The sequence below is a fragment of the Thunnus albacares genome, chromosome 16, assembly GCF_914725855.1.
Source record: "Thunnus albacares chromosome 16, fThuAlb1.1, whole genome shotgun sequence".
Taxonomy (NCBI): domain Eukaryota; kingdom Metazoa; phylum Chordata; class Actinopteri; order Scombriformes; family Scombridae; genus Thunnus; species Thunnus albacares.
This window is the reverse complement of record NC_058121.1, coordinates 1,998,316-2,011,326: the sequence shown is the minus strand read 5'-3', so window position 1 is coordinate 2,011,326 and position 13,011 is coordinate 1,998,316. Positions and strand designations below refer to the sequence as shown.

The following is a 13,011-nucleotide window of genomic DNA, read 5'->3' as shown; positions in this document are numbered from 1 at the left end:
TCTGATAAGAAGGAGATAAATGATGTGACCATGAAATAAAGTCTTCTTCTCATCTGTGAAGATGTTGTGACAGAAGAGAACATCACTTGAAAACATTAACGAGAGTGTACTAATGATTCAGCATCTACTAGTAACTCATTGCTCTCTTAGGGCCAAAAGTGTTCTTTAAGGATCATTCTGGTTTAATACAACTTTCTATGATATCATTGCACTCTTTCAACCTGCAATAACTTGACCAAAAAACCCTAGTCGGGAAATTGTGTGTGAAGAAACAAAGATGTGGGGGTGGTTGCAATATCAATGAATCCCAAAGTGACATAAGAGGAAGCATAAAATGAGTTCAGATTTCAGAGCAAGCCAGCCCAAATATATATGCGCAAGCACTGCGTAAGTGAATTTTTCATAATACGGTCCCTTTAAGGCCTTGCATTATATAGATTTGACTTGTAGTGACATCTAAACACAGGAAACAAACAGAAAAAAACTCTACAAAGCCAAGTTTCAATGATTTTGAGTGAACAGCGCAGCCTACAATAGTACTAGCATTCTGTACTTAAAAATGTCTGTTGGATCATATGTCAGTAAAGATCAATATTTTTGGTAGGAACACCGTTCCTGTGTTTAGTTGCCTGTTAATGCAAATGGAGGAGCTGCGGAGCTCCTCCACTTGCATTAACAGCTGTTTGCAGACTGCTCTGTGTTCTCTCCTTTCAGCTTCCTGTCCTCCTTCAGTTTAGCCTGAGTGAACTCCTGCTTCACCCTCTGCAGCAGCTCTGGACACAGCAACACATCCAGAGCCGTCATGACCAGAGCCTTTGCTGTCCTCAGCGTGTAGAACTGAGCTCTGTCATCACCTGCAGCAAAGACAAACACATATTTAAACATGATTTTTACATTTTGTTGCTGCTTGATGGTAGAGCAGTGAGAAAGGTAAAAAAGGGAGGAAGACATATACACATATAATTTCAATACTTCTGAGAGAAAACATGCATTATCATGCAAAACTAGTGTTTATTAGTGGACCTTTTGATGAACATGTTCTGTTTTGATGAAGGTTTATACTGAATGCTGCATACTGAGTCAGAAAAATAAACATATCAGGTGTGCACCTTGCTATACAGATTAGCAGGATAAAAAAGCCAACATTCGTAAAACCAGGGTTTCTCAATATAATAGTATAATATTTTACCCCCAGCAGTTAGAGCTTTCAAGTGTCACATGAATGTGAGCATGACATTCCTTTGTCTTCTATATAGCACAGAGTGTGCACCACTCCTGAAGGATTATATGACAATTATGATATTTCAAAACATTCCACCTTCTTCTTCTATAAAAGCAAAATATTAATATATCAATCTTAGGGTCCAATGGTATTTAAGTGTTCACACCAGAAAGTGGCACAGCAAAATTCATTGTCACATCTTCACTAAACAGGTGGTGATGTAGTGAATACAGGGCTAGCTGGCAAGCTACTGTGGTTGGCAAGCTAACTCAGTAACATCCTAGATAGCCAGTAAACACTTAGCCAGCCTGCAAAAATAGCTCACCCCACTCACTATAACTACCAGTCATCAAGCTAGCTAGCTAGCTCAGTGATGTTGCTGAAAGCTCCAGGCAGATCAATGGCTTCTATAAGCAAATCCACCGACTGCAGCAACTGCACTGAAACATTCAGACAGAAATTTTGCTGTTACAAATGCTGGTATGCCCAGCCCTTAACAGACAATTTCTGAATATAAATTGTTGAAATAAATTGATTCCATTGTGGAGACTGATTAAATCCACACATTTGGAAAATTCAAGCAAATTACAAAAACCATAATGCTGACCTTAGGACCAGAGAAGCAGATTCTGTAGAAGCTATCAGCTGTGTCACACCATCCATCTTCATAACCTTCATAACATCTGCTGAATATAGACTGCTCCAAAAAAGACATGGCATTCCCTATGATCCTTTGAGGCATTTTTATGCATTCATTATATTAATAATAGAGAGATGACCAGAAACAAGCTGAGAGAGAGATGACGAACGACATGCAAAGGTGACTGCTGCGATCAAACCTCTGATGCTGCAGTATGCTACAGAGACGCACCAAATTACCTGTTTTAAGTTACTGTTCAATTATTGTCTTGCTAACTGATAGTTAGCTAACTAGTAGCAAGCCATCTGGTGAGCTATTTTGGGTGCATATTATTGTTACCATCTAGCTAACTTTTTTACCAGTTAGCTTGCTTACTGTAGCTAACCAACTAGCTCTGCAAGTAGTCACCACATCACCACAAGACTCCAGCACCACCTATTCCACAATGAAGCAACCCAAATTAATTCTGCTACTTGTCAAGCGAAAAGCCCAAGGATGAGAAACTTAGATTTTTTAACCATCATGACACACTAAAATTCTCCACTAAATTCTTCATTTTCCTCAAAATTAAACATTTCTGGTTAAACATTCTCGAATTTTCTTAGACCACAAAGGTAAAATGACCCATAAAACCTATTCAGTGAGAGGGATAAATTAGTGCCCTTCAATTTCCAAAACAAGTGCATAGATTAATAAACTGATAGCCAGTGGATTAAACTGAGTGGCTATGTCGTATCTAATTATGAATTTTCAGTGTACACACAAGTACAAGGGCCAGATGCATTAACAATGCACACACACAAAAACCAAGCATACACCATTTCCTGAGATTTATAAAACAGAACCATGTGTACATATGGCTTTATAAATCTGACGAAAAGAATGTGTATGCATATTTCTGGCTTTGTGCGTGCAGACAGAGTTCTGTGCATCTGGCAGCAGGTGCGTATCTGCTCGACATACCAGAGGCCACAGTGTATTCTTCAGTGTGGTTCAGAGCCTTAGAGCCGATGTAGAAGTATGGATGGATCCCAGGAACTACAAATGTCACATTGCCAAAGTCTGTGGAGCCTGTAAGGACAATAGAGTGATTTATTCTTCTTCCATTGGTCCATAGGTCAATGTTTGTTAGTGTATTTACTGTACTCTCACCAGAAGCATTGTTAAGGACTTCTTCATCTGTGGTGAATTCCATCCCCAAAGCCTTGCCATTTTTCTCATACAAATCTTCCAGAGTTGTATTTCGCAATATGTTGTCAAAAGCATTTTTTGCATACTCCACTTCCACCTGAGGAAGACATTATGTTAACAAACTGACCAACACAGATTGGTAGACTCACTAGGTAATTAAAACTTCATGCTATTTTTTTTTTTTACCTGGCAGCCAGTTGCTGTAGCAGCTGATCTGAAACACATTTCAGCTTTTGTCTTGAGGATGGAAAGTTCAGCTCGTGAAGGGGTTCTCAGATAGTACTCCAGCTCAGTGTAGGCAGGGATGATGTTTGGTTTCACTCCACCGTGCTTTATGATACCTACACAACACAGCATGGTTTAATCAGAGCTCACTGAACTCCTCAGAGCAACATGTTGAGTATAGAGATGCATCAGTTGTTCACCATGAACTCTCCAGTCTGGCTTCATCTGTTGTCTGAGCACAGACAGGTTGTTGTAGCACAGTACAGCTGCATCCAACGCATTGATTCCCTCCCAGGGGTAGGCTGAGGCATGAGACGCCTTACCATGATACTTTATAGTTACACTGGAAAACACACGACAAACCACATTTCAGTCTCTCTGCTTCTCGGCTTTATGAAGGGGATTGGTAAAGAGATAAGTTACTGTAGTTAAGTGAAAGACAGTAAGTTTACTGCCAATTGGTGTTTTATCCAAATACTTTCAACTGCAGAACTAATTTCATTAGTTGTGTGTTTTCCTATATGCTGGTCAAACAGTCCGAAAACTGTTTCGTTGAAAAATCAGACCAGAGAGTGGACGTCCTACAACTTTACAAAGAAATTTATCAAACTTTATTTTAACTGTTGGCTAAGATAGTCTTGAAGTGCATGTTGGTAAAAATGTTTTCTTAAATTAGTATTTAACTAGTTTAGCACTGTACTCCTTTATTATTGTCAGACTAACAATGGACAGTGAGGAAAAAATAATCAAAATCGATGTATTAGACCTAAACCATTCCACACATTCTTCTTTGTCAAAACTTGCCACCTACATTACCCACAATGCAACTACACTGCCGACAGTTTGGTCGGAGATTCAGATGGTTGGTGCTAGATTGGAGCAGCTGGAGGGACAATTGTGAAACTCTTGTGAGATTTGTATGCTAACCTTCCCAGCATCAGAATGAATTAAAAGATGCTGTAATCATATAATAATTCTACCTATGGTGGCTTTAATTATCTTAATTGATTTTTGATACATCTGATAGCACACAAAAGCAAAATAATGTATTAGTGCAGTGGACATGCAGAAACGAAAGTGAAGTTTGTTTAAAACTTACTCATGTTCGGCCACAAGAGGCAGATATGGAGCGTCATCCTGCAGAGGATGGGCCATGAACACCACATCCATATTATCAAAGGCTCCCTCCTTCATCAGGTCTATTTTACCTCCACCGTCTTCCTCAGCTGGAGTCCCCAGCACCGTCACCTGTGGGAACACTTATTGTTATGACAAGAATTTTTGTTTCATTAATATAATGTCATTTTACAGTTAGTGGTGGGATGTTCAGAAGGCTTATTTTCACCATTTTCTCATGAATTACAGCACTTCAGTAGAAATTCTGCCACCTGCTGTATTTTAACAGTATTTTTTTTTTTACTACACTACATTCATTTGACATCTTTAATTACAAACCACTTTGTGGATTCAGATTTTGAAAACCTTTAATGAGCACAAAATATTATAAATCGTTTTCCAGTAAATCGTATTGCTGAACAGTATACTTTAATTTAGCTCCACCTCCAGCAACAGCAATAAAATGATGTTTACACATTAATGAATACTGTAAGTAATAATAATCCAGCAATGTTACAAAACACATTAAATAACATTAAAAAGGGTCACTATGCAGAATGACTACCTTTACTTTTAGTACATTCAAGGACAAGTTGACAATTTTTCAAGTCTGTCTTAAAACAACAATCATTCCTCCTGTTCATACTGACCATTAGAAGATCCCTTCATGATGCACTTACAAAATCCACAGTCCTCCTTCTGTGCAAAAATGTATTTAAAGTTTATCTGAAACTAATATGAAGTTTCAGCGTCCAAATGAGTCAAATCAGTAGATATCTTTCAATGTTACAATCTTTTTAGTGCCTCTTTCCCAACAGAGAAACACTGTCCAAGGAAACACAAAGAGGGAAGTTGATGCTAAAAAGACTGTAAATGTGTCAGATATCCACTTGATAGACTGATGAAGACTCATATAAGCTTCACATCAACTTTTAAATGCATTTTTGCACTAAATGACTGTGTTGACACACTGTGGATTTTGGCCTCCATCACTTCCATTGAAAGCACATTTGAAGGATCTTTTAATATCCAGTATGAACAGGAGGAATGATTACAGACACCTGACTGTTGTTTTAAGACACACTTGAAAAATTGTGAAATTGTCTTTGAAGTACATTTTACTGATAATATTAATGTACATTTACTTCAATAAACCTTTGAATGCAGGACTTTTCTATGTTACACAGTATTTGACATGTCAGTACTTTTATTTAAGAATGTGAATACCTTCTTCCACCAACATGTATCTTAGTGTCTGTTACTGTGTATTTTGATGTAGTTCTGAATCCAGATGCAGATTCAAATTTTGTAACATTGTGGGTGTGGTGTGTGTGTGGTGCAGCCTTGGTGGAGGTACAGTATGTGCTTTCTAGTTCACTGCAAATGTCCAGGTGGTTAACTGTGTGTGTGCGTGTGTGTGTGTGTGTGTGTGTGTGTGTGTGTGTGTGTGTGTGTCTGTATGTACAACTGTGGGTGCTTCGAAAGATATTGTGCTCCCTTATCTCTTATTATACTGAAAAAGGTGCCAGTAACAGATCACTGGCCTCACAATTTTGTTGTCGCATTTGAGAACAGGAATATATCCTGATAAGATCTAATAAATATGCTTCAGCCATATATGAGGAAACTATGGCAACCAGGGCTCATTTCTGTGACAATGACTGAGCTGATTTGTGTCACTGCAGAGCTGAATGAGTGTGACAAGCGGCCCCAGCCTCCCCTACTGCAGACTGTACGGATGTATACCTGCACCCGGACAGGGAGGCTGCAGGTGTTCTCCAGCACAGCTTTGAGCCCCAAAGCCGCAGCAGCTCCAACCTCAGCTATCAGGTTGTGTCCACATGCATGTCCAATACCAGGCAGGGCGTCGTACTCGCACAGGAAACCCACGTTGACCACATCTCCCGGCTCGCTGCCTCCTCCTCCTCCAGATCCCCAAGTGGCTCGAAACGCAGTCTCAAGTTTGAAGTGAGTGTCGATCTTCCAGCCTTCCTCCTGACTGAAAAACGCTACCAGCCTGTCATGAGACTTCCTCTCCTCATAAGCCAGCTCCGGACAGCTCCATATGTCCTTACTGAGGCTGTGCAGCTTTGTTTTGGCTTCATCTATACAGCAGACAGCTCTCTGTTTCAGCTCTACCAGCAGCTCTGCTCTACCCGACATCTCTCCGCCAAAACCTGATATGTCCTGCTGCTCTGAGTGAAGTCAGTCATTGACTAAAGCAGACAGTCACTGCGCTAAACAGCGCTGCCAACACCTAAACATGTGACGAAGCTTTTTTTTTTTCTAAAACTTTATTCATATAGATAATCTCCCTCTGGGCAGGCGTAGTTTGGTAGCCTAAACATACTGCATAGCCTACATATAGATATAAATATTACTGTATAATAACTTTCTACAGGGTTTAAATTCTATATCTATCTATCTATCTATCTATCTATCTATCTATCTATCTGTCTGTCTGTCTGTCTATCTATCTATCTATATAATTTTCAAAAATATATATTTATTGTTTATTGCTTGTTACATTTTACACATCCTTATATATTTATTTACTGTTTTTACTGTAATGGAGCCTCCCAGCCAAAGTAGTTCACACAGTTGTGCTATTATAACCAATAAACATCTTGAGTCTTGAAATTCATAAATCATAGCACGGTAAGATGACTTGTGGTTAACTCCTATAGCTACAGGTATTCCTTTAGTTAAATGGACATGATGTTCATCAGCATGTTTTGGGGTCAAAGTTGACATTCTGGCTGCAGATATGGCAAGAGAAGCTGACTGCAGACAAGATGGCGGACATCAGCCTCAAGTGAACTTTGATATTTTGTGCTCTGTGGCAAATATAAAACCAGTTATTGTTCTGTGTTCTACATACTAGCTGACGATGCTGATTCTAATCTGTGTATCTTCAATAGATTATGTGGTTTGTAGGTAGAGCCAGACTTCAGTGTTTACTTAGTGAATTGCTATTAACATGTTTGCAATTTTAATGGGTATCTTGTTGAATAATTTGTTTAATGCCAAATAATAAAACTGGAATTTTTCAGATAATATTTTCCCAAGAGTGCACATTGTAGGTTTCTCCATGCCATAGCTGAGCTGTCCAGTTGTTCTGGTTGGAGGCTGATTACAGGTTATTATTTAATCTTTTGTATTTGCTGCCATCATGTGGACAAAGTGATAGGACTCATGTGTTGCACAATGTCTTCCATGGCAGTTTATGCTTTGCTGTTACAAAGATTGCTTAAGGACTACAATATCATCAGGACAAAGCAGTTTAAGACAATGAACAATAATTATGTTGTTAGATTGATATCATATACAATGTTATGAGCAGGGTAAACAAAACCATGTACAGTTCAGAGGAGTTAACAAAGTTAACAAATCAGTTAACAAATGCAAAACTGATTGTATTTCAGATTTACAAACTGAGAAAAAATTGAGGCATCACCATTTTTGAACAGCGCCAGCAGCTGCCTGCCTCCACAATACTGTACAATCAAACATAAGCTTAATTTTAAGAAATCAACTGTGATTTCAACTGTGACTTTGATGAACACTGTAAAAAAAAAGGCTCAAATGCAGCAGAGTATTTCTCATGTTTGGTAGCTGCGTCTGACAACAGGAATGAGTCTTGCTGAGGCTGCTGTGTGTTCAGTCAGTGTGCAGGGAGCTCAGCAGCGCCTCCACTTGCATTAACAACTGTCTGCATACTGCTCTGTGTTCTCTCCGTCAGCTTCCTGTCCTCCTTCAGTTTGGCCTCAGTGAACTCCTGCTTCACCCTCTGCAGCAGCTCTGGACACAGCAACACATCCAGAGCCGTCATGACCAGAGCCTTCGCTGCACGCAGCGTGTAGAACTGAGCTCTGTCATCACCTGCAGCAAAGACACAAACACACTGTCAGCCATAGAAACACATATCAGCATGGGTCAGGCACTGAAATAGAGGTAGAGGTAGAGATGTGTTTGTGTGGGTTGGTGCACACCAGCAGCACCAGTGTATTCTTCTGTGTGGTTCAGAGCATTAGAGCCAATGTAGAAGTATGGATGAATCCCAGGAGCGATAAATGTCACATTGCCAAAGTCAGTGGAACCTGTAAAGACACAGAAGATAGAGGATCTGGATTGAAACTGATCATATAATGGAATATATTACATAACTGCAATGCTGTCATGTTGGTAAAGAAGTGGGATGCTTGAGTCAAAGTGCATTTCAGACAAGAAAATAATGAGGAAAATAGGGGTCACCTGAGCAAAGACCTGTGATCCATCTCTGTATTTAAACTCATAGTACATTTTGAAAAAATACACTTATTTGTTCACTCTCTGATATTTATCTCATGTGTTAAGTACAGAGCTGGAGACATGAAACAGTTAGCCTGGCTCTATGACAAGACTCCATTAAGATTCCAGCATGTAATTTCCCTAAAAACCTCAAATTGTCACTTTTACAGTTCTGTTTAGTCTGTTCCGTCTGTTCCGGACCCTAGTTTCCTTTTTGTGTCTAAGTGACTAATTGTAACCATTTTTGAAATTGGTTCAGTATTGAGTGAGAGTGCTGCAGCCAGCAGCCGCTAAACAGGCTACAATGTAATCCTTTGGAGCAATAGCACCCCATCAATGTATGTCCATTAAAAATGCTTGTTTTTACCACTGACAGGCTCAGATTGTTATTACAAGTGTCTGACAACATTATGGAAAGGATCATACAGAGAACTTGCAGGGAGCATTTCTACATATGGTCAACTCAAGTTTTGACCATGTTTAGCATAGATTCCAACATCATAGCAGGATATAAATAACAGAAAATCACAAAAAGCATAATATGTCCCCTTTAAATAAATTAGATGAGTGTTAATTAGCTTTAGATGTGTGTCTTCACTTTGGGCAGTGCCAGGTTAGCTGTTAAGCAGGTTAACAATGTCCTGACTCCAGCTCTGTACTTATCACACAGTCATGAGATTGATGTTGATCATCTCATCTCAGTCTTGGAACAAAAAATAATAAGCATACTTCCTAACATGTTTAAGATTGAAGAGATCCTAATATATCAACCTCCACCCATCATGATGAACTGTGTACATGTAGTAGAAAATCAATGAAAAATCAATGAAGATAAAGCCGGTAGAAGCTGTTAGGACCCACATAGAGCCTTTTGCAAAGCTGTTTTAATACAACTTTTACTGTGCTATTACAGTATACCATGATGTGAAAACTGTGTGCTTGTTTGGGGTGATGTCACCTCTTCATTCCTCTTCTGAGCAGTGTTCATGACAGAACTGTTCTGTGACCAACTGACCACTCAGAAGCATGTACACTTACCAGATTCATTTTTAAGAACGTCTTCATCTATATTGAAGTCCATCCCCAGAGATTTGCCGTTCCTCTCGTACAGCTCCTCTAGTGCGGTGTTGCGAAGCATGTTGTCAAATTTATTTCTTGCAAACAGCACTTCAACCTGAAAGAGAGTTAGTGTCTTGATTACTTTTTTAACTTTTGGTAGAGCTAGGCAAAAAACCCTGAAAACAAAATCTTGTTTTCAAATTTGTAGATGAATCACTATTTTTTCTCTATAAAAACTACACAATACATAATGTGTAGATTTGAAAATGTCTTACTTTGGTGACTCCTGTTAGTGGTATCAAAAAAGAACATCACTAAGATGCTTACATGTGCTTCCACGTTGTGCTTTCCTACCTCACAGCCAGTTGCCGCAGCAGCTGATCTGAAACACATCTCAGCTTTTGCCTCAAGGACAGGAAGCTCAGAGCGTGAAGGGGTTCTCAGATAGTACTCCAGCTCAGTGTAGGCAGGGATGATGTTTGGTTTCACTCCACCGTGCTTTATGATACCTACACAACACAGCATGGTTTAATCAGAGCTCACTGAACTCCTCAGAGCAACATGTTGAGTATAGAGATGCATCAGTTGTTCACCATGAACTCTCCAGTCTGGCTTCATCTGTTGTCTGAGCACAGACAGGTTGTTGTAGCACAGTACAGCTGCATCCAACGCATTGATTCCCTCCCAGGGGTAGGCTGAGGCATGAGACGCCTTACCATGATACTTTATAGTTACACTGGAAAACACACGACAAACCACATTTCAGTCTCTCTGATTTACTCAGAAAGTGCATCAGACATAAGAACACAGTTAAGTGAGAGGTACTAAGAAGTTTATATAAACACTTTTCAACAGCAGAAATTATTTTATTAGTTGGATCCTGATACTGTAGATGATGATGTTGATCTGACAGATGCCCCTGTTCCCCACCCTTTGCCAGTCTTTCCTCTTCCCTCTATCAGATTGTCTATGTTGCCATTGTATTCCTGCCCATTCCCTGTCCCTATGTTGTAAACCTGCCTGTTGCTTGTGTTGTAGACCTGCTGCCAGTCAGTGACCTAGTTCCTGCCTTAGCCCTGTTGGATGTGTTTTGGATTGACTTCAAGTTGTTAAACTAGTCTTTGTCCACCTTTAATTCACTCTGTTCTCCTTGTGTATGTGCATTTGAGTCCTTTTCCCTGTTGACCATACTTTGAAATTTGACAAGACAGTACTGCATTAGTGCAGTCCTGTGATTTTCAACACTCACAAGTTCATGAGACAAAATAATCTAAAAAAATTCATACAGGAAATGTGTGAAATCTAATAACGCTTACTCATGCTCAGCCACACATGGCAGGTAAGAGGCATCTTCCTTTGATGGGTGGGCCATGAACACCAGATCCAGGCCTTCAAATGCTCCCTCCCTTAACATGTCAATTTTACCTCCACCATCCTCCTCAGCTGGGGTCCCCAGCACCGTCACCTGTGGAGTCCAGCATCAACTTCAGCTCCTGCTGCATAGCAATCACTTTAATACAGTAAACATGATCCTTTTCACAACATCCGTATTTAGTTATTGTTCATTGTTACTGTTTGATTTAGACTTGGTGTGGCTGTGGCTCGGGAGGTAAGGCAAGTTGTCCACTAATCAGAAGGTTGGTGGTTTGATCCCTGGCTCCTCCATTCCGCATGTTGAAGTGTTTTTTGGCAAGATACTGAAACCCACATCGCTCCCAATTGTTGTGAGTATGTGTGTGAATGGATAAGTGAGCATTAGAAACATTGTGAAAGCTCTTTGGGTTAAAAAAAAGCACTCTGCGGAAATGAAATGGCGGCCTCTGCCATCAGTTTACGAATATGGGTGAATGGGCAAATGTTGGTATATGTGGTAGAGTGCTTTGACTGGTCGGAAGACTAGAAAAGCGCTATATAAATACAGTCCATTTACCATTTTACTTCATTAACAACATAGCATGCTTAACAGCCTAATACAAGTGTTTGGACATGTTGGAGCAGTACCAAAGGGCAATAACTGAACTGTTTACTTTCCTGCATTACCTCAAACAAGTTTCAAGTCTCTGCAAGTTGATCTGCAGACACAATCCCTACACACCCTCAGAAAAGTTGGCACTTTAAACTCATGATGTATAATTGTGCTGGAGAACAGCCAAAAAAAAGTCAATATCCTACTCAATGGGCTGCAATGTAATTACTCATAGTAAAATATTTGACTGAGTGCCCTTTAGTTCATCCTTTCTACTACTACTTCACATAAATTAAACTTCCAAATTTGGTCCAAGGTGACATCTGAGAAAAGTGTGAACTCCTTAACATGCTCTGTAGTTGTCCTACCTGCACCCGGACAGGGAGGCTGCAGGTGTTCTCCAGCACAGCTTTGAGCCCCAAAGCCGCAGCAGCTCCAACCTCAGCTATCAGGTTGTGTCCACATGCATGTCCAATACCAGGCAGGGCGTCATACTCGCACAGGAAACCCACGTTGACCACATCTCCCGGCTCACTGCCTCCTCCTCCTCCAGATCCCCAAGTGGCTCGAAACGCAGTCTCAAGTTTGAAGTGAGTGTCGATCTTCCAGCCTTCCTCCTGACTGAAAAACGTTACCAGCCTGTCATGAGACTTCCTCTCCTCATAAGCCAGCTCCGGACAGCTCCATATGTCCTTACTGAGGCTGTGCAGCTTTGTTTTGGCTTCATCTATACAGCAGACAGCTCTCTGTTTCAGCTCTACCAGCAGCTCTGCTCTACCCGACATCTTCAGTTTACAGGATATTATATTGTTCTATGATAATGAACTCTGGTACTCACAGTGTAACTGTTTGTCTCCCTTCAAAACCAGCTTCCAGCAGTCTTACTATCAAGTTACAGTAAATGGTGTCACCAGTGCCAGAAGCTAAATTTGTAAACAGTCTTGTTTCAAAATAGCCAACACACAACACTGCGTGCATACTGTTGAAACAACATTTGTTTCTGAGAATTGCCAGTTGAAGGGACACTCCAATTTACACATAAATCTTCACATCTGCAGTTTACCAGTTACTTGACCAGGGAAAATAGCTGTATAATGTCTTTTGTGGTGAAGGTTTACAGTCCTTACTCTGTTCTAAAGCTCATGAGAAGCAGCTTTATGTAGCTCCATGTAGTTGCATCTTGTGAAGTGAAAATAGACAGAACACGTCGATAGAAACTCTAGTTGTTGCTAAGACTAAACCTTCAAGGTTTCTGCCTCTCCAAACACTTATCCACCCTACCACATCTTACAGCCATTTATA

The 13,011-nt window shown here is 40.2% G+C and overlaps 2 protein-coding genes across 3 annotated transcripts; both read right to left on the bottom strand.

Moving 5' to 3' along the window:
• Positions 1-159: 159 nt before the first annotated feature.
• On the bottom strand, positions 160-6,692 carry LOC122999992 (peptidase M20 domain-containing protein 2-like). The gene is made up of 7 exons (XM_044377407.1): positions 6,141-6,692; positions 4,378-4,526; positions 3,479-3,621; positions 3,240-3,394; positions 3,015-3,150; positions 2,826-2,933; positions 160-854 (listed from the first exon to the last, which is right to left on the bottom strand). Exons 1-7 carry the CDS (start codon positions 6,555-6,557, stop codon positions 673-675), a joined length of 1,290 nt encoding a protein of 429 aa, XP_044233342.1. The 5' UTR covers positions 6,558-6,692; the 3' UTR covers positions 160-672.
• A 1,326-nt stretch (positions 6,693-8,018) lies between these two features.
• Positions 8,019-12,595, bottom strand: LOC122999991 (peptidase M20 domain-containing protein 2-like). Of its 2 annotated transcripts, none has more exons than XM_044377405.1 (7): positions 12,078-12,595; positions 11,060-11,208; positions 10,337-10,479; positions 10,098-10,252; positions 9,723-9,858; positions 8,387-8,494; positions 8,019-8,276 (listed from the first exon to the last, which is right to left on the bottom strand). In XM_044377405.1, exons 1-7 carry the CDS (start codon positions 12,492-12,494, stop codon positions 8,059-8,061), a joined length of 1,326 nt encoding a protein of 441 aa, XP_044233340.1. In that variant the 5' UTR covers positions 12,495-12,595; the 3' UTR covers positions 8,019-8,058. The 2 variants fall into 2 exon arrangements, with proteins under 2 accessions (XP_044233340.1, XP_044233341.1); XM_044377406.1 differs by having other exon boundaries at positions 8,396-8,494.
• Positions 12,596-13,011: the final 416 nt, after the last annotated feature.

Excerpts from the sequence above, each read along its gene's own strand:
- LOC122999992 (XM_044377407.1), bottom strand. The coding sequence starts at position 6,557 with ATGTCGGGTAGAGCAGAGCTGCTGGTAGAGCTGAAACAGAGAGCTGTC. Across the intron at positions 4,527-6,140 it reads GCCTCCCTGTCCGGGTGCAG|GTGACGGTGCTGGGGACTCC; the intron begins GTATACATCCGT and ends GTGTTCCCACAG. Across the intron at positions 3,151-3,239 it reads CTACAGCAACTGGCTGCCAG|GTGGAAGTGGAGTATGCAAA; the intron begins GTAAAAAAAAAA and ends TGTCTTCCTCAG.
- LOC122999991 (XM_044377405.1), bottom strand. The coding sequence starts at position 12,494 with ATGTCGGGTAGAGCAGAGCTGCTGGTAGAGCTGAAACAGAGAGCTGTC. Across the intron at positions 11,209-12,077 it reads GCCTCCCTGTCCGGGTGCAG|GTGACGGTGCTGGGGACCCC; the intron begins GTAGGACAACTA and ends TGGACTCCACAG. Across the intron at positions 8,495-9,722 it reads CGTTCTTAAAAATGAATCTG|GTTCCACTGACTTTGGCAAT; the intron begins GTAAGTGTACAT and ends GTGTCTTTACAG.